Source organism: Cyanistes caeruleus, chromosome 27 (genome assembly GCF_971803275.1).
Source record: "Cyanistes caeruleus chromosome 27, bCyaCae1.hap1.1, whole genome shotgun sequence".
Taxonomy (NCBI): Eukaryota; Metazoa; Chordata; class Aves; order Passeriformes; family Paridae; genus Cyanistes; species Cyanistes caeruleus.
In genome coordinates this window covers 3,310,608-3,329,695 of record NC_141727.1, presented here as the reverse complement: position 1 = coordinate 3,329,695, position 19,088 = coordinate 3,310,608, and the positions used below count along the sequence as shown (strand labels likewise).

Below are 19,088 nucleotides of genomic sequence, written 5' to 3'. Positions count from 1 at the left end.
GTAAAGACAGTGCTAGAAAATTTCTCTCAAACTGAAGAATAAAGAAACTTTTCTGGGGGGCTATTTTTAGTAAAGTGAGTTTGCAACACTCCTACTCATAATGCAGTTTTAAATGGTGACATTGATAAGTTGCATGTAGGGAAGTTGAATAGTTTTGCTCATGTAAATGTCACTGTAACTTGTGTCTCCTCTTTTCTTTTTTGTGTTCTTCCAGTGTTGTCCCTTCTGAAATGATGAGGCTTTGGCTGTCCTGACCCACGTCAATGACACTGCCACAGTGGACTGGGCATATGTAAGGGAAAGCAAAATCAGATATTCCAAGGACCAAAACAAGTGATGGATAAAAATTTATTTGCTGCAGTGAGGTATATGATGAGAGACATAAGACCAGGAAAAAAGTTGAGAGATTATTCCCCTTAAATTACAGCTAATTTGCAGAGAGATAACTGAATCCCAGATGGATATTCCTGCCCTGGGGAGATGTGCACAATACATCTGTCGCTAGCTCAGCCAGTCACTTTAATTCAACAGCTTTTCTTCAGCATTTTGGTGACTAAAAGCTCCTTAAACTACCAATGCCAGCTATACCCAGCTCTGTGTGGCAGTGTTAGGCTGCAGATCATTTGAGAAGCGCGTTCCCTACAGGATCCCTGTTTGACACACGGGGAGCCAGCCCACGGCACGCTGTTCCCAGAGGGGCCGTGGGAGCTGCTGCTGGGAGAGCCGAGGTTGGCAGAGCTTTCCTTCAGGCTTGTGGGGGCAGCTCGTTGATGGTGGAGGACACCACCTCCCCGTTCACGCTGTCGTGGACAATCGCTTTCAGTTTTCGGTTGCTCAGCCCAGAGTGTTCTGAAAGAAAAGAAAGTTTAATTATCCAAGGAGCAATGCTGAGACAGGGTGATGCAGGGAAAGCCTCATTTGCAGTCATTTGCCTCCTCAACAAAGTTTTCTCTACATGGTTTCCTTCAAGTCAATGTTTATTATTCTCTGTGTGAAGTGTGCTGCCAGAAAGTCACCCTGGGTCTGCTCTAGGTCAGGGCAAATGAATAACGCAGGGACAGCCCAGCCAATGCAAATCAGCAGATTATCCTGGATGTCTGCAGGTCATGCCCATGCCAGAATATGAGTTTCCAGACATGCAGATTTTTGGTTTGCTCTCGGGCCCTAATGCTGTTTTAGTCACCCAGTGGAGTCTCCTTGCCTCCTCATACCCCAGGAAAGCTTTAGTCTGGAACCTGAGCTGTGGCCACGTGTGTGACTGACATGGGCAGGCACAGCCCGGTGGGTTCTGCAGTGAGCCTGCCATGCACACCTTCCACACTTCACTCAAGTGAGGTTAAAATTGCCCTGAGTCACATTTGATTGGAAATGACAGTAATTAAGAGCCACTTCAAAGAACCAAGTAAGGAACTTTTACCTTTAGTTTCAAATTTTCTTGCTGTCCTGTGAAGATAATGAAAGAGAGAGAAAATAATGTTACAGTAATTTAAAGAAGTTATTTATCCCCTTCTCACTGTTTCTAAGGAGACCTTATCCCACTATGAGATAAAATTTAAAAAAAAAAAAGAAGGAAAAAGAATGATGCTTTTATACCATGTGAGCTTTCCCTTTGATAGCTATTGTCCCTGGAAGCCATCCCTGGGCACATTCACTACTGCTCCCAGGGACAGGTGGGAGAATGAACCAATGGGTTCTTGTTGAACCCAGTTTGGTTTCTGACAAATACCCTCACACTTGGGACCACTCTGTCCTGCCTGCCTGAGAGTTCTGGTTCTAAAGCTGATGATCTTCTTTTTCTGACTTCATACAAATCAGATGAGAGGATAAAAATGAGACCAGCGTTCTCCTATGCTGAGATGGCCATGCCGTGGGAGTGGAGAATTTGATTCTTTTTTTAATAAAAAGTTATATTACTTTAGGTAATCCAAATTACATGGATACCAGTGTCTCTAAGTGGCTCCATCTTTTTATTATGATCCGTCACATTAAAATACCAACCCTTGATGTAGTATGGGACTCACAAGCTTTGATTAAGCATAAACAAACAAACAAATAAATAATCCAAATATGAGGACTCTCATCTGTTCCAGTCAGGGCAGCTCTGCCTTACCCGTCAGCATTCCCTTCCAGCAGCAGGCGGTACGTGGAAATTTCCTTTTCCAGGCGCGTTTTGATCCCAAGAAGAACCTTATATTGGTTATTTTGCTGCTTCATGTCATGACGAGCCTGGCTCAGCTCTTCCTCACATCTGGAGATGATCTGCTGCATATTTTGAAGCGCAGCAGCATAGTAATTCCGAGTGTCAGCCAAGGTGTCTTCCAGCATGTGTTTCTGACGGGGCAGATAATACCAAGACCATGATTATTATTTATGTGGTAGATACAACACAGAAATACCAGCAAATTTGGTCTCTAGCTAGAAGATTGCAAAATTAAGGCTGTGGTAATTTAAACACTTATGCATTTGCATAACTATTCTTGTGAAGGCAGCAGAACCACAAAGCTGTGCCGTGTGTGCATGAGAAGCAAACCCGAGTCATTTATCCCTGCCATATCCGTTCTGCTCAAAGCTCTGATCCTGAGACTGTTTTCTGTCCTGTCCCTTCTGCATGAACTGTCCAGAATTGCTCCAGTCTCCAGGTCTCGGGGATGTGAGCTTTAACCCATGTAAAAGCTATGTAATATTTGTGAAATTTCCCCACCAATTTTTCACAGTTTGTGTATTTCATGCCTGATAACAGGGCTTGTAAATATAAACTTTGCATTCTTTGTGTTACTGCTTATTGTCTGGACACATTTTCTTTCTAGACCTGGAGTCAGCTATCCCTCCTTCTCCACTTTTTCTCCTCATATTTTGTCGTAAGAAGAGACATAAATTTTTCACTTCCTGCTGATGGTTTCTGAATCTATTTTGCATATTTTGGCAAAGTCAAGCATGATCTGAATTCCAATTTCCTTCATACTTTAACAACTGCAATAAAGTTATGCTAGGCTGTGGATTTAAATGGAGAATTGGTCCATGAAAGCTTCAGAGTGTGTGAGCAGCCCAAGATGTCTGCAGGAGATACCTTACTAATCTGTGCCTGCAGCTCGATGTCCAGGGACTGCAAAGTTCTCCTTAACTCCTTGATCTCGTTCTCGTTGCGCTGGATCTGCTCAGGATTAGGGGTTGCTGCCAGGGACATTGCTGCACTCTGTGGAGCAGAAGCAAGAGAAAAGCTCAGACTCTGGTCAGGCAGCTACAGCCATGGGGGGCTTGGGAATGAGCAGGGAATAGCTGTTACCTGTTCTTTGTACCAGTTATCCAGGCTTTGACGATTCTTTTCAATTATGGCCTCATAATCTTCTCTTATTTCTGCCAGAATCTTGCCTAAATCTGCAGGAGGGGCCGCATTTACTTTTACATTGACTTTGAAGTCTTGTGAGGAGCGATTGGCTTCCATATCCTGTTCATGTGTTAGCAGAGGGAACATGCAAACTCATTTATGGAAGTAGAAAGTTTTCAGAGAGACACCAAATCCCAGAGAGGTTTGGGGGGTAGTTGTTATATACATTAAGCTAATATTATTTTAAAAATTTATATATTGATAATACTGATGTATTTGTAATACATCATGATGTAATGTTCTGATGTAACTTAAACCAGTGACATAGGTGCTTCTGTGGCAGAATTCAATAAAAAACACGCAAGAAGATCTTTTCATAGAATGTTTCTGGAAGAAATAGACTCAGTGAAGAAGCACTGCCATTTTTTATTTATTTATCTATTTGAAACCCAAAACCTTGATGAAAATCTAACAGTAATTTCATCTTTCTTACCCTTTATGTTAATATTTATGGAACTATAACTAAGTTTACAGGAGAGTAATGTAAAAGTTCTATGTAATTGTTAAAGGAATAATTGGATTAAAGCATATAATTACTGTGTAAACAACATAATTACAGGACCAGTTGGGCAGGTAGGGTAGCATTCCTTTCAGTGTAGCACAGCCTTCTGTGCCTGGTACCATTTTCAAAGCGCCCAGGCAAAGGAGCCTTTCGGGGTATGACATCACGGAATGCGGATCAGCTGGACACAGGGATGGCTCTGCTGGTCCCCTGTGTCCAAGAACTCTCCTGGGCTGGAAGGGGGTCAGCCAAAGGCAGCTGCACCTACCACTGTGCAACCCCTGTGTTTCATTCTTAGCTTTAATAAGCCACAGACACTGAGCAGGACGTTTAGTCTGGTGTTAGGTAATAGCTGCAAACACCAGATCAAGCGAAACCAGCATGTTTCAAGCAGTGGAATTATAAATGTGGGAATAACAGAGGGCACTGAGTATAGCTCTGGAGAATTCAGAGTAGTGTGGCTTTTGAGAATTATCTAATTGCTGTGCTTAGGATTTTGTAAGAATGAGTAATTTTTCCTGACTTCACCAACCATTCTTTTTAATTTTGATCCTTCAAGAATTTGAGATCTGTTTTGCTCAGGTCAGCCTGTTCTGGGTAACGCTGCTTGAGTTTAGTGGGGGTGGACAAGGGGGCCTAAAGAGATCCCTTCCAACCCTCAACACCTCCATACTTCTGTGAGTAAGGGAAATTATATATTCAGAACTGAGGAAAAAGTCTGTGATGACTAAAACCCGGCAGCACTCTGTGTATTTATATCTAAATCTTTCTGAGAACATTTCTGTCCAATATGTCAGTTATTATTAGCTATCTGTGACAGATGGGTGGGAGAGACTCCAGCAATCTGTTCTCTCTGAAGCCCCCAGCGTAATTGGTAAAGCAGACACAGACTTTTTGCCTCACTTGACTCTCATTGGCTGCCTCAGAAACAGGATTAGGTCCTGAATCATCAATCCCCCTTACAGATTGTGGGTCTTAGTTAATTACATGGTAGTAAAGATTTGTGTGATAGGATTTTACCAAGTGGAACTTTTTCTACCTCCTCATGATCTTTCCTCCTGAGGATGTGCTCTTCTCTCAAGCCTTCAATTTCCATTTCTAGATCTGTGGTAATAATGGTCATGCCATCGAGCTCCTTCCGCAGGTTCTCCACATCCAGCTGCACTCCCTGCCTGCGACACTTCTCTGCTTCATATCTTTATGAGGGAAGAGAAGACACAACGTGCATGTTGAGAACTGCCCGATTCAGGCTCTTGTATAAGGAGAAGTAGACTTGCTTAGTCTGTGTGGGGAACTAGAGAGAACAAACAACCAAAGAAACCAATTCTGTTTCTAACATATGTTATTAAATATTTTTGAATAGTCTTAACAATAAATTTAGTTTTATTAGTTTTGTATTTCACTTTCCTTTCTCCCTTGTAACTCCTCCTATAAGGTAGGAAATAAAATTTCTTTTTTTCACTTCCCTTTTTGCATGTTAACCTTCACCAGGTTGTGAAAGCTTTGAGAATACAATTCTCTAAAAGGAGTATCAGCAAGCACTGATTGCTGTAGTTTATCCAAAATGGTAACTTTTGAGTCCTTCAGAAAAACAAGAAAAATGTGATGGAAGCCAGTTACTAATATTCCTCTCTAACCTCTTCCAGTGTCTGTAGTGAGTCAAAAGCACGGAGATGCTGCTGTGATTCCCTTGGGCATGGGAAACACTTTTGCTCCTCAGCATCTCACCCTTTGCTCCATATTTTGTGGGTCCTATCTCCATTCACTCAATAAACTCAGCCTGAATCCCATCCCTCAAATGGTTCCACTGGTTCCTTTTGTGACACTGCTGACTGATAATGAAAGGCTGGCAGTGCTCAGGGTTTCCAAGTTTGTCACAATATTACCAAAAGCTGTGATATTTTTTATAGCTGATCACTAACTGCTTGAAATAAGACAAATCTTCCTGCTTCCTAAGAAGTCTTACTTAGAGAAGTGTCAAATCCTTTCCATTGGAAATACCTGCCTGAAAGTGTTCTGTACAAACATTTTGTGTTTTTAGTTGATGTGAAAACTCTCTTTCAATGTGCTGAAAATCAGACTGTGCTGGGAGTCAGTGATGCACCGGCTCAGTTACTGTGCACAATGCACGGGACTCCAAAGCTCCACAAGGACAGGTGTTCCCTGCAGAGCTGGACAGAAGAGGTGATAAGTCCAGGAAATAGATTTGGGCTGGACTAGGAAGTGCAGTGCTTAGAGGGGATAATTTGTAATCCCAGATGACAGTTTTAAGTGCCTTTTGTCACAAGTATCAAGTGTCTACTGTCAAACCTGCTCATCAGGACCTGCTCTAAGTATCATAAACAGGGTGAGTCAAGGTTCTTCAGCAATCATTTGTGGGTTTTACATCCTTTGGGTTTTTTTTTTCCCTGTTCTACATTGTTTTTATTCATCCAGTATCAACAGAAAACCTCAGTAAAATCACTCCCCTATTGGCTTAGCAAGAAAAAGTAATGTTTAGTTCAATCCTCTCTCAAATCTAATGAGGAAACCAAAGAAAATCTTACTTGAGCCTGAAGTCTTCAGTTGCCATGTTAGCGTTATCGATTTGTAAAAGGATGCTGGCATTGGTGATCTTGCTATCCTCAATCTGGAAAACAGAGAATCCAGCAAGAGAGTTGGTGTTGCCATGGGGTGACAGTAAATAATCTGTGCTGGTTTAGCCTCTTTGCTGCTCATAGCAAGCATCTAAATAGTGGAATTCCCATGCTAAGGAGACCATAGGAATAAAAACAGTTCAGTTTTCTGATTCACCTAGGTGTTTTGCATTTTTTGTTCATAATCACACTGTGCTCTTTTTCTTATTTTTTTTGAGAGTATGAACCAGGAGGCATCATCTTATTCCTGGCCAGGTAGAAGATATGAATTTCATTACACAAACTTCATGGTCTATTACAGAGTAACAGTCACTGCCTTCCTCTGGTTTTGAGACAGGATTCTGATCCTGTTCAGCACTGCTGACAAAGCTGCCTTGGGCATCTTTAGGGCAAATTTCAGTAAGAACCATTAAGCTGTGTCTGAGTACAATCAAAATACTGGAGTTAATGTTATGCTAAAAAGTAGCCTGTGCATGAACACCCCACTGAGCTTGTCTGGCATCTGGTTGTTGTGGTCCATTCAGTTATGCACCTATAGCTGCTCTGAATCAACCAGCAGCACAGACTGATTGATTCAGGTGTCTGATTTTGCTTTGGGATTTGAAAATTGCCCTAAAAGCTGCAGGATGAAGCACAATTTCATTCCTTTGATGCACTCAGCACGCATGGAAAGGCTCATGTGTCCCTGATAACTTGGAATAGCTTTTAACTATAGATCTGAATTTGAAAAGTTCAGTATTCTGTGCCAAATCTTTGAAAGAACTCCAACAGGAACTCATACATAATTATCAGGAAATCATAAATGCAGGGCATCGTGTCCTTTTCTAACACAGGATAAAGAAGCGTGATTGCCATCCCACCAGCTCCCTTCCCTCAGCATCCACAGAGCAAACCAAGGGGCACCGTGGCTGTACAGAAGTCATTTACAGAGCTCTCAATACCTTGGAGTAAATTTCCTACACCTCAATGAATCACAAAGAAACAAGGAAATGACAGAATTCTCCTGAAGTGTCAAAGGTTCACCTCTGTAGTGAAGAAGAAGGTGCTGTGGAATGTTTAACTAATCTGCTAACACACTGTGCATTCCTGTGCAATTAGCAGCACACCTCGGATACTGCCCTGGGACATGATCGAGGCCAGCTCAAGAACTATAACAATACCCTGAATGCATGGCTGCCTGGAATTTGGTGACAGAGAAGAGGCAATTCTTCAGTCCAGCCTTGGAGAATGTACAAGGCAAAGAGAAAACAAGATGAGTTCTTGAGCTTTGTGCTGTGTACAGAATTGCTGTGTGACTCTGTGAGATCCGAGCACTGGTCAGTGCTTTGCCCACTGCCGTGTGGCCCCAGTCGCTCTGCAGCCAGCGGATCTCACATGTGCCAGTTATCTCTTAAATCACATGGAATTCCTTACTGCATCCATTGTGAACATGGCTGTGTCTCTAGTACCAGTCTGCAGATTGTCAATGTCATTAAGAACTCACACATTATTGTATAGGAAACATTATTGTATAGGAAACATTATTGTATAGGAAATAAACTCCAATTCCTTCTCAAAACAGGGATTTTCCAAGAAGGCTTCCTGCACTGATTTACCTCTCATGTCTCATGTCCTTTGTCCCTCCTGGAAGGCTCTGTAGATAACTTTGCTTATTTAATGGCACAAGGTGTTTGAATGAGACAGTTACCTGAAGAACAAGTGCTATTTCATTGTTTATCTGGGTTAGGATAGAGTCAGGCTGGAGCAAGGTTTTTCCCAAAACTTGTTGCTCCATCAGGTATTCATTTCATTCTATTCATCCTGAATTCAGGTATCCAGGAGAGTGTGGTTAAAAATGTAGGACCCAAGTGATTATATGCCTCCAAGTTCAGACAGGCATCATATCATAGACATCCTGGATTATTTGATATAGGACCCTAAATTTAGTCTAAATTTTATTTTAGGTGCTAAATTAGTTTCAATTTTAAATTAACATTCAATTACTTTAATTATAGTTAATAATTAGATGCTATATTTTCACTCATTTTACTGGCAGACATGCTGCTAATTGCAATATTTTATAGAGAAAGTAAAAATTCCGGGTTCAATCACTGAATTGTCACCCGTAATTGATCCTTTCCTGGCCTTTCCTTGCACATCCAGAGCAGCCACCAGCCTGCAGGTGTCTGTGGCCAGGGACAGCTGTTTAAGTGGTGAGTGTTAAATATAAATGGTATGGTACAACCTATTCAAAAATGAAGGCTTTACCCCAGTCAGCATCATGGTTTTATGCTTACTGTCTTCCTAAATCTTTCTGATTTACTAATTCCAAATCAACCTGAACACATATATGTTCTTGATGAACAAGTTTGTATTTCTCTTTCTGATAAAAAGGAAAGTGCCCAAGTGTCAGGTCTGGGGATGGTGACCTTTCTTTATCCTTAAAACAGAAATAAGTGATGGCAGGTCTGGCTTTCTGTACACAGGCTGTGGTCCGAGCACCTCATCTACTGCCTGGAGGCAACACTTTTAGCTGTGAGCTTGGAGTTTGATTAAGTCCTTGGCCCCAGTCAGCAAAGATGTGAATTAACACAATTTCCAAGTCTTTTTAAAAAGAATTTCTCAGGATCTTGAGAATGCCAAGCAATTGTATTATAAAAAGTGGAGGGCAAATGACAACATTGCTTTTGGAAGAGCTTTGGGTTTTGCCCCATATGGGTATGTGAAGTTAATTACACTGATTAGTCACACAGATGGTTACAGTGCTAAGCATGTTCATTATGGATACAGATTAATATTATGCTTAAATTTGAAGACACGTGAGTTTGGGAGATTGAAAGAGTTACTGTTGAACATTAATATTAACTACTGGCAGGAACCAGAAATTCTCCTTTTAATTATAGTGAAAACATCCACAAGGAATTTGTCACTGCTATTTTCTTAATTACAATGAAGTATTTTTCCATCTGATTACATAAGCTCATTGGTCCCAAAACTCCTGTAGTTTCATTGTCTGCTACCGCAGGAATCAAAGAGCTGGAATGCCCCAGTCTGTCTGGAGACAGCAGCAGGAGAGGGGCAGGCTCTGCACTTCTGCTTTGTAATTTGCTCAAGACCTGTGCAGTCAAAAAGACCAAGTTCTGCCAGCTGCAGTTGCTCAAACCCCAGTTTCAGTGCAGAAAGGAACACTTGGCAGCACATGGATCCCTTTATTCTGCCAGTCTCTGCAGAATACCCTTCACCCCCTTCTCTTGTGCTCAGTTTCCTCCTTGTTAACACAAAGAATGTTTATGCCCAGGTCCTGGAACTACCTTCCTGAGGACTTGTAACATTTCAAAGGTTTTATTTAACCTCTTTAAAAGAAAGCCATCAGCATAAAGGAGAAGCCCAATTCCTTAGAAGAGCACAGAATGACACAGTCCCAGCTCTGACTTACCTGTCTTTGCATGTCAGTGACGTTTTGCTCGTACTGGTTGAAGTCATGCCTCTTTCCATGAGCCTTTGTCCTGTGCCACTCTAGGATACAGCTCTCCAGCTGAGCGTTGGCTGCTTCTAAGGCACGGACCTTGTCCAGGTAGGCAGCCAAGCGCTCATTCAGGTTCTGCATAGTCTGTTTCTCATTCCCACCCAGGAAGATGCTTTCCCCATAGTGCTCGCTGAAGCTTCCCCAGGTTGTCCCTCCTGCAGCCAGCCAGAAGGGTCTGGCGGAGGAGAAGGAGGGATGTGTGCTGCTGGCACCACCATCTGCACTTGACGCTCTGTAAGAAGTTCCTTGCTGGGCCAAACCACACCCTGAACTACCCCTGAGGGACCCAGAAAAAAACTGGAAAGGGCCTTGGCTGGTGTTCATGCTTAGCTCTGTGTGAATCGAACCCCAGGTTTGGCTGCCTAGCACTGAGCAGCCTCTTCGCCTTCCCTGAGCAGCTTTATGCCTTTTCCTGTGGGAGTTTCCCTTCGATGAATGACTACAGCAACAAGATTGTGTCATCACGAAACGTGCTTCCTCTTGGTCAATTCTGAAGCATTTATGAGCCTGCACGCTGTTGTTGTTTGGAATCAGCTACATACCGGGTTGCTTTCCTTTCGCTTGTTTGGGTTTTTTTTTTCTTTTTCTTTTCATATGATAATAGTGAGGTGTGGCCAAAATCCGTAGGTGTGGAACAGGATCAGCTCTGCCTCAGACTTCTCTCTAACCCTGTAGTTAGTATGTTATGTTTTCCTGCTCATGAAGGGAATAAATGGAGAGCTGGGGCAGGGATGGGGCTCTGCAGATACTTTCTGTGGTAATTCTCAGGCTGTAGAATTGCAGCAGCCTGTGGATCCTCAAACCTTTGGATTCTCAAATGCAATGTGTCCTGTCAGCCATCAAACAGCTTAGTGACCAAACAGCTTCAAACAGCCTGTGGGAGACCTGAGGCTTTCATGAAGTCATCCAGCTTCTAAACTCAAAACATTCCAGAGTCAGTAATGCCTAGCTGTTCCCTTCAGCTGCCCATTTCCAGGGGAAATACATGAGAATTAAATACTTTTCTACTGTTTCTCAGGATTTGAGGTGCAGTCCTGTTTCAGTGGTCTCAATAGGCAGCAATGCAAAGATTTCTTGCTGTTCCAGCATGGATACTATTGAGTTATTTATCTTTGCTATAGAAAATATTTACACTATGAGTTTCTAACAACACTCAAAAAATTCAAGTGATTATTTAAAGCTACCAGCCCTAAAAATTGACGTGGCAATCATGCTGTCTTTCTCAACAGTCTCAGTAACTTTCTGTCAAACGGTATCCATCCAACCGGGAAAGGTGCAATGTGGCTGTTGCAGATTGTCCTGCTCCTCATGTTGGTAGGGGTTGTAGACTGGGGAGTGGTCCTGTGGCAACTGCTGGGCTTAGTGGGTTTGCCTTGATGAGATAGAGGAGGAAGATTTGGGAAGATGCAAGAAGCTGAGTGGGCACAGGCTCTCCCAAAAATGCTGCAGCTGCTTTCCTTACCTAGGTGAAGGCTAAACCCCTTCCCCAGGGTCTGCCCTGGCCCTGCTGCTCGTCCTGACTGGTGAGGTCAGGGAAACCCATGGAGCAGAGTAACACTGTCCTGGGAGAAACAGGAAGGGATGTGTTTTTCCCTGTTTGTTTCATTTGGAATGCTGCAGCAATAAGGAATTGTTGCACTCCAGCTTCTCTGGTACCTCCCTGCCTCATTCTTGACGGAGCAGGATTCGGGCTCCTCCTTGTGGCTCGGGCTTGGCTTTGCTCAGCACCTGCTCCTTTTCCCCAGCTCCCTGTACATTGAGCTCCTCTTTCTTTCTCAGACACTTCCTTCTGTAGAAATCCTGTCATTTCTCACTATTTGGGGAAAGAAATAATTTAAAATAGGCTTCTCCAGTGAGTACAAGGTTTGGCTGTCCTCAAATATTCTGGTTACAGCCACTATCAGTAGTCACTATCAGTAGTATCCCTATCAGTAGGGATGAGCATGAAGCATCAGACAAAAACTGAGGCCCTAACTTGAAAAAAAACCCCAAATTATAATAGAACTGATGAAATCCTGCAGATCTTACCAGAGATCAATTTCAGATTGACTTTTCAGGCTAGCAAGCTGGTGTATATGAACTATCACACTGAGATGGAATTGCACATGGATGTACAGAATAGAACGTGAAATAAAATGAATCCTGTTTAACCTGAAATAACTCCATGGCATTCCCACCCTGCCTGGCAATGTGAGAGACCACAGAGACTCGGTCCTGAGAATATCATGGAATTACCACATCATGAAAACCAGAATTGTATTTTCTCTTGCAATTAATCCAAAGTGCAGGTGATCTGGGACATGGGAAGTGCTTCCTCTGAAGCTCAGCCTTTCCAAAGTGGAAAAGATGCCATGCGGTTTGATCCACACATGTTGAGGATCAATGAAAAAGACCAAACAACTTACTTCAAAATCTGACATGACTTTTTGTCAGGCTACAGTGCTGAATTTGGGTTTGATCACCTCTTTAATCCAGAACAGAGAATGGAAGTGACACTCGGAGTAAGGAAATAAACTGTTGTCAGCAGATGGCACCCTTGGATGGGGACTGCTCTTCTCCCTGGGCATGGGTGCTGCTCCACAGTCCTGGCTTGCTTCATCTGGGAATCATGCTTGTTTTACTGAATTGGAACATGGGAAGAAAACTGAGCTGAATTTCTAGGCTGCAGTTTAAATACAGGCAGAATACTTTGACATTTACATTGTACAGATCAATATCCTGCAACAATCACTGATTGATTCAACTCCTCCATCTGGAATACAAATGGATGGACAGCTGCCTGTGGCTGTAGGAATTCCCTCTCTTGCTGTTTGAGTGATACAAGCCACCAGGTTATGGATCAGGAAAAAATATAATTTATACAATTTGGTTTTCCTCTCTAGTGGATTGTGATGTTGCTTTGCTGCAGTTTGCCAGAACCTCTGCCGAAATGCTTCCAGTGGGAATGCCAGCAGGATGTGCATTTCTTACCAGCAGCACCAATGATCTCATGGCCAAACTGGTGATGCCAGCAGTGTGTATTTCATTTTATTAAATGTCAGAAAATAAGAGACACAAAAATAGTGTCTCTAAGGAGCTCGGAAGGAAAACAAAACATGTAATTCTAGAAATTATATAATTTTTGCAGGTACTATCATGTGGATTGAATATCCAGTGATGGGGCTAGGGATGCCTTTTCCAAACATGTTATGTAAGCAAAGTACAGCACTTAGGTAACTGCTTTGTGTGCTTCAGGGAGTCACCAGGCTCTCAAAGCTTTATCAGCATCCCTTCAGTTCCACTGGTGGGGGATGTGTAGCTGGGAGAAGGTGGTGTGGCTAAAACAGCACAGCAGTGACATGGGCTGGGGATCTTCTTTATGATGGATGAAAACCAAAACAGTTGCAGCAAACTCTGAGCAATTCATTTCACCTGCACTGTGCCTGCTGCTTCCTTAGGAGCTGAGGGAATTTGTCTTGTTGCTGCAGGCAATCCAGGAGCACAAGTATATGCATTTTTTTTCAGAGTTGCATTTTATTTGTGCATTAATTGCAGCCCTGTTGTGCCCTTGGAATTGAGAACAAAGACCTTAGGGATTTTTTTAAGTTATCTTCTCTGTTTTTAAGTGATACCAGTTCCAGATAGCTGGCAGAATCTAATGGCACTTTATCTGTCCCTTCATCTCTGTCTTTATTATTATTTTTAAAGTTATTATTGTTATTTTTGTTGTTATTCCCAGAATATTCCCTGGTTGGGTTCCAGCAGCCCATACTGGGAGGGTCTGTGGGCTGTGTGTGGCAGTGCCACAGTGGCTCCAAAAAACACCATTAGACTGGATTTATTTGCAGAAGCAGAACAGAAACTTTATTGTTGGGACACAATAAAACATCAGCAGAAAACAGACTTGGCATCTCTGACCCAGAGAGCCAGTGCTCATGTGCAAAGGCAGAGCAAATTTAAGGAAAGACATTCTTGGATACATTCTTGTGATTTGGGGAAGCAAAAGGCTCTTTCAGCATTAGCCAGTGTGGAGGCTGCACTGGGTCCATCTGGGGATTCAGTATTTCTTTATTAGAATCTCCTGTCACGGGTAGATTTTCCATCATCTTCCGTGCCAGAACGAACTCTTCCACCGGCCCCATATACTGTTGTAGGGGGAATAAAAAAATTAAATAGGGAACAAAAAAACAATGAGGCCCTGCCAAGACCCTGAGGAGCTGAACGATGAGGTTGCGTTTGTTTGTTTTCTCACAAGATCTTTCACATAGCAAAGGCAGAACTGCCTTCACGTCTTACCCAGTTTTCCTCCTGGCCCTCCAGAAATCCAGAAACCCTTAGGAGTGCACATCAGATATGGATTTAGAAGTTTCTTATATGTTATGTGAATCAGCAGAGGAACTTAGGAATTTTTGGGAGATTTTAGTATTTTAGAATCCAATGAGCAGTTTATACCATCATTTTGGAAATCTACTGGGTTCAAAAATGCACATAAAATAAAGTATTATATTTTTGTATCTACATGATACAGAACATGCTCATTGTGGGGAGAACGGAATCTGTGGTAGTAAGAAGAAATCCAAGGCTAAAAGGTTTATTTATTCCTATTTTGCCTGTTCATTTCAGCCCCTCATTAAATAAAAATGTTTCTTACCGTCCTTGGGGTTCAGTCCTGACAACCTGCAGAAAAGAAATATTTGATTAATTACCATTCCTGAGCCTGTTCCCTGAAACCATTGTACCATTTAGGAATTTGTGTGGACAGCCAGGATTTCACACGGCTGCTCTCAGTGGCTGCTTCTGGAGTGTGTTGTTACCAGAGGTGGTGTTAAGGTGCTTTCAGCTTTGAAATCCACCCCTATGTACTTGAGAGGGAATGGGAACAGTGGTCAGACCAGTTCCTTTTCCTGAGGTGTCTCCTTATACTGCTCCTCTCCTCAGAACACCTCTTCTACAAACTATGGAAGGAGCTGATTTGTCCTCAGAAATCAAAAGTAATTCCATGTATAGATCAGATATGAGAAATGGGCATGAAAATGTAGATTTTACTGAAGTAAACTGGAGTCTGTTCCAAGCTGTTTTCTAGCTGGGAATACTGGTGTGTGAGGATGAGCATTTTCACCTCTGTGCACAAATAGAGAAAACCAGGAGTTAAGAAATACTGGGAGCAGGTTTTTATGGGTTGTCTCAGGCTGAAGGCTCTAATTCCAGTGCAACCAAAGGACTGAGACATATATATGGGGCCTGGTGCCTTTTGTAATTCATCATGGTCAAAATGGTGGCATTTATATTTTCAAATCCTCCACATCCCTGATGTGCAGATTTAGCTTGAGTTACGGCAGCGCCGGGGGCTTTGCCGGGCACCTGCTTTGCCATTTCCAAAGGCTGCGTGTGCAGGGAGCGTGACTGAGCACTCTGGAGTCAGCCTGGCAGCCACAACTCGCTCCAGAGAGTGTTGTTACCCTTATCTGCTCATCAGGACTGGGACAGAGTGACATACTGTGAGTCCTGGCCCTCCAGCAGCTGGCGGTACGTGGCGATCTCCTGCTCCAGGCGACTCTTGATGTCCATGAGCATTCTGTAGTCCTGGTTCTGGCGCTCCATGTCACAGCGGAGCTCGCTCAGCTGCTCCTCCACGCTGGTGATGAGGGCCTGGATCTGAGCCAGCTGCGCGCAGTATCGGCCTTCTGTGTCCCGCAGGTTGGCCTCCAGCCCAGCTTTCTAAAGAGCAGTAATGTCAGAGCAGGTTAGAATGAAGTTTGTCCCACGGAGGGGGAGTTGAGGAGAGGTGAGACAGCAAGGGAGGAAGGGGACAGTGTGAGGCAGTGCCTTGTGGTGTGCTCGGGGCAGCTCCGTACCATGCTGAGCTGCGACTGGAGATCGATCTCCAGGCCCTGCAGGGTGCGGCGCAGCTCCGTGATCTCCGACTTGCTGCTCTGTATCTGCTGGGTGTGGGTGGCAACTTCACGGTTCAGCTCCTCTGTCTGAAAGGAATAACAACTCTAAAATCACATACAAATGTATAAAAAAATCAATCATTTTGAAAAAGGGAGGTAGGGACCTGCCAGGGCGGTAATGCGGAGGCAGTGCATTGCTGTGCTGTTCATTGGTGTGACTGTACCTGAGTGAAGAACCACGCCTCAGCATCCTTACGGTTCTTCTCAGCCAGAGCTTCATACTGTTCCCTCATCTCAGCGAGAACTCTGGTCAGGTCGACGCCAGGAACCGCATCCATTTCCACATTGACTGTTCCAGTCAGCTGGTTCGAGTACTCTTTCATTTCCTGCATGGGCAGAAGGCAGAGGACACAGAAAGATCAGCCTCTCTCCTCTCACACTGCTCCTGCCCCCAGCAATCCCTGCTGTGGTACACAGTACCTGTGCTATCAAATATCACAGATAGAACACACATAAAGCATACATCACATTTTCTCTTTTGTTGCACCAGCTTCCCTACTCTGTGAACTCACACAGGACACACAAATTTACATGTAACTTACATGTATCATTTACAAGAGATAAATTCCAAAGGGGAGTTATCTCCTCCCTGTACTGTCAGGACTCTCACCTCTTCATGGTTCTTCTTCATATAAGCCAGCTCCTCTTTCAGTGTCTCAATCTGCATCTCCAGGTCGGCTCTGGACAGGGTCAGCTCATCCAGCACCCGTCGCAGGCCGTTGATGTCGGACTCCACGCTCTGGCGCAGATACAGCTCGTTCTCATACCTGCAGTTCGAAAATGAAACAAGCAGTGGAACATGTCAGAATTTGTATTCAGTAGAGCTATAAAATGATCACATATGGCAGGAACAGTGGACTGTAGATGGAAACACACAGATGTAGAAGTGTAAAAGCATTAAAGATGTTTTTTCCAATATCCAGCCATGGCATAAGGAAGCACAGACTGACTTAGTTCGAGGAGGATATGACATTTCACCTTGCAGAACCTAATAATGACTATCAGCATCAATAGAAACATTGTCACACAGGACAGGAGTTTTGCAGTGTCATCCCAGCTTTGGTGTGTAGGAAAGCACAGGTGGGCCAGGGCTGCCTGGGACACAGGAGGGAAGATGGAAACCTGCAGGTGCATTGCTGCAGGGAAGGCAGCTGCACATGGACCTTTATCATCTGATGTACTGCTGAGCTTGGGAGCTGGAAAAGCCCCACCTTACTCTAAATTTCAGACTCCAGAAGAAAACTACTGCAGGCCCACAGCAATCTCTTCCTGCTACTCAGTTCTTTCTAAGTGGAAATTCCACCTATTCCTGCCCTCTTTCCCCTGAGATTCAGACTATTAAAAATATTTGTGTATCACAGAGAAATGAAGACATGGGCTATAACTCATGCAAACAGCTCAGTGATCTGAATGCTGTGTTTTGTCAGGTTTATACTCTGAATTGGTCCATTATCAATGGATTCTGCTTGCCAGGGTGTTTTGCATCTGAAGTTACTAAAGAAAATTCTGTTTTGAGAGTGTGAAGACAAAGCAGAGTGAAGACAAATGTGTTCCAGGTGAACTTACTTCAGTCTAAAGTCGTCAGCAGCCAGTCTGGCATTGTCAATCTCCAAAATGACCCGGGAATTGTCAATGGTAGCAGCAAGGATCTGGAAATTAAGAAACATGGAGAGAGGTTTCCATGAATGATGATATATATGTGTAACATATATGATCTGTATTCCATAAGCAAACCAGAGAGCTGTGGTACTCTCTGCAACACGGATTAGAACCATAGTAGGGAAATATGTTTGTACAACACCTGATCTTATCTGTAGCCAGGAGAATTATCTTTCCAGCCTTTGAGGACTACCTGTCATTTTCTTTCCTATTTGATTCCTGAATAAATATGTTGGTAATTCTAAACACATTTTGCTGACTTTTACTGCAACTATCTTAGTTTCAACAAGCATCACATTGTCAGGGTAAGATATTTGGTGCTTAAATTGAGAAGAGACTACTCTTTCCTGCTAGAATGCTCAGGACCTCAGTGTATTTGTGATGAGGAATTCACTACTTCTTCTGTAATTATTCAATCTTATTTTAAAGACATAGAACATAAAAGTCCATAATTCTCTTGCCTTCTTATAACTCCTCTACATATGAATGTCATACCTTATCTCGGAGATCTTCAATTATCTTGTAATAATTGCTGTAGTCACGGGCGGGGCTGGTCGGAGCTTGTTTCTGGTACCAGTCTCGGATTTTCACTTCTAAATCTGAATTGGCCTCTTCCAGGGCTCGTACCTTGTCCAGGTACGAAGCCAGCCGGTCATTCAGGTTCTGCATGGTTATCTTCTCATTGCCAGAGAGGAGGCCATCGCCACCACCAAAGCCACCACCAAGGTCAAATCCTCCACCGAAACCAGCACCGCCTCCAAAGCCAGAGCCCCCTCCAAAGCCACAGGCTGCCCCCCCTCCAAAGCCTCCTCCATAGCCCCCCCCAAAGCCGTAGCCTCCTCCTGAAGAGGAGACGTACCTGGCCGAGGAGACGGAGACGCCGCGGCCGCCGGAGCCGCCGTGGATGCTCGGGGCCCGGTAGGCGCCTCCGGTGCGCACCGAGGACAGGCGACAGCTGCCGCCCCCAACACCCCCAATGCCACCCCCGCAGGTGGAGGAAGAGCTCAGGAAGGAAGTGGCCATGGCTGAGGCACGAGGAGGAGCAAAGGTCAGTTATGCAGCCTGGCAAGAGAAGACAGCCTGTGCCTTCAACAGCCCTGGTGCCTCTTTTATATCCTCATGATCTCGGGTGTTGGGAGACAAACCTTACTGCAGCCCTCCCTCCAAAATTCCTCCTCCCTAGAGGTGAGGCCAACTATGATGACATTCCTGACAAGAAGTGCTGGCAGCACATCGCAGGGGCTTGGGGTTTCTTTTTTAATTAAACAAAAGGCATGAATCAGATGTTTTTTCTTCAGGCTATAGTTCTGAAACTTGGAGTTTACTTCTCTGACATTTAAGAATGGAAAAACAAAGTGAGTTCAGCCCCACCCACTCGCCTATTTACAATGCTCACCATGGCTACCTTCAGAAAATCAACTTTTTCTAAAAATGAGGCTTAAGTAAAATTCTCCTTTCGTTGAAAAAT

General features: G+C 43.7%; 2 protein-coding genes and 1 long non-coding RNA gene across 5 annotated transcripts in view; 1 reads left to right on the top strand and 2 right to left on the bottom strand.

Annotated features, from left to right (window-relative positions):
• The window catches only part of LOC111939977 (uncharacterized), a 32,431-nt gene extending 30,374 nt beyond the window's left edge, over positions 1 to 2,057 (top strand). For 2 of the 3 annotated variants that reach the window (XR_015279565.1, XR_002869400.2), the window contains exon 4: positions 215 to 649. This is a non-coding gene — a long non-coding RNA (uncharacterized LOC111939977). Of the gene's footprint in view, positions 1 to 214 lie in introns of all 3 variants that reach the window. The other variant, XR_015279564.1, reaches the window with a different exon arrangement.
• Positions 649 to 10,438, bottom strand: KRT23 (keratin 23). Its single transcript, XM_023942463.2, has 8 exons — positions 9,939 to 10,438; positions 6,434 to 6,516; positions 4,927 to 5,083; positions 3,284 to 3,445; positions 3,068 to 3,193; positions 2,111 to 2,331; positions 1,418 to 1,443; positions 649 to 849 (listed from the first exon to the last, which is right to left on the bottom strand). Exons 1-8 carry the CDS (start codon positions 10,350 to 10,352, stop codon positions 746 to 748), a joined length of 1,293 nt encoding a protein of 430 aa, XP_023798231.2. The 5' UTR covers positions 10,353 to 10,438; the 3' UTR covers positions 649 to 745.
• Positions 10,439 to 13,844: 3,406 nt separating this feature from the next.
• Positions 13,845 to 18,793, bottom strand: LOC111939954 (keratin, type I cytoskeletal 19-like). Its single transcript, XM_023942464.2, has 8 exons — positions 18,116 to 18,793; positions 17,528 to 17,610; positions 16,572 to 16,728; positions 16,126 to 16,287; positions 15,863 to 15,988; positions 15,505 to 15,725; positions 14,659 to 14,684; positions 13,845 to 14,152 (listed from the first exon to the last, which is right to left on the bottom strand). The coding sequence occupies exons 1-8, from the start codon at positions 18,641 to 18,643 to the stop codon at positions 14,079 to 14,081; spliced, it is 1,377 nt and encodes a 458-aa protein (XP_023798232.1). The 5' UTR covers positions 18,644 to 18,793; the 3' UTR covers positions 13,845 to 14,078.
• Positions 18,794 to 19,088: the final 295 nt, after the last annotated feature.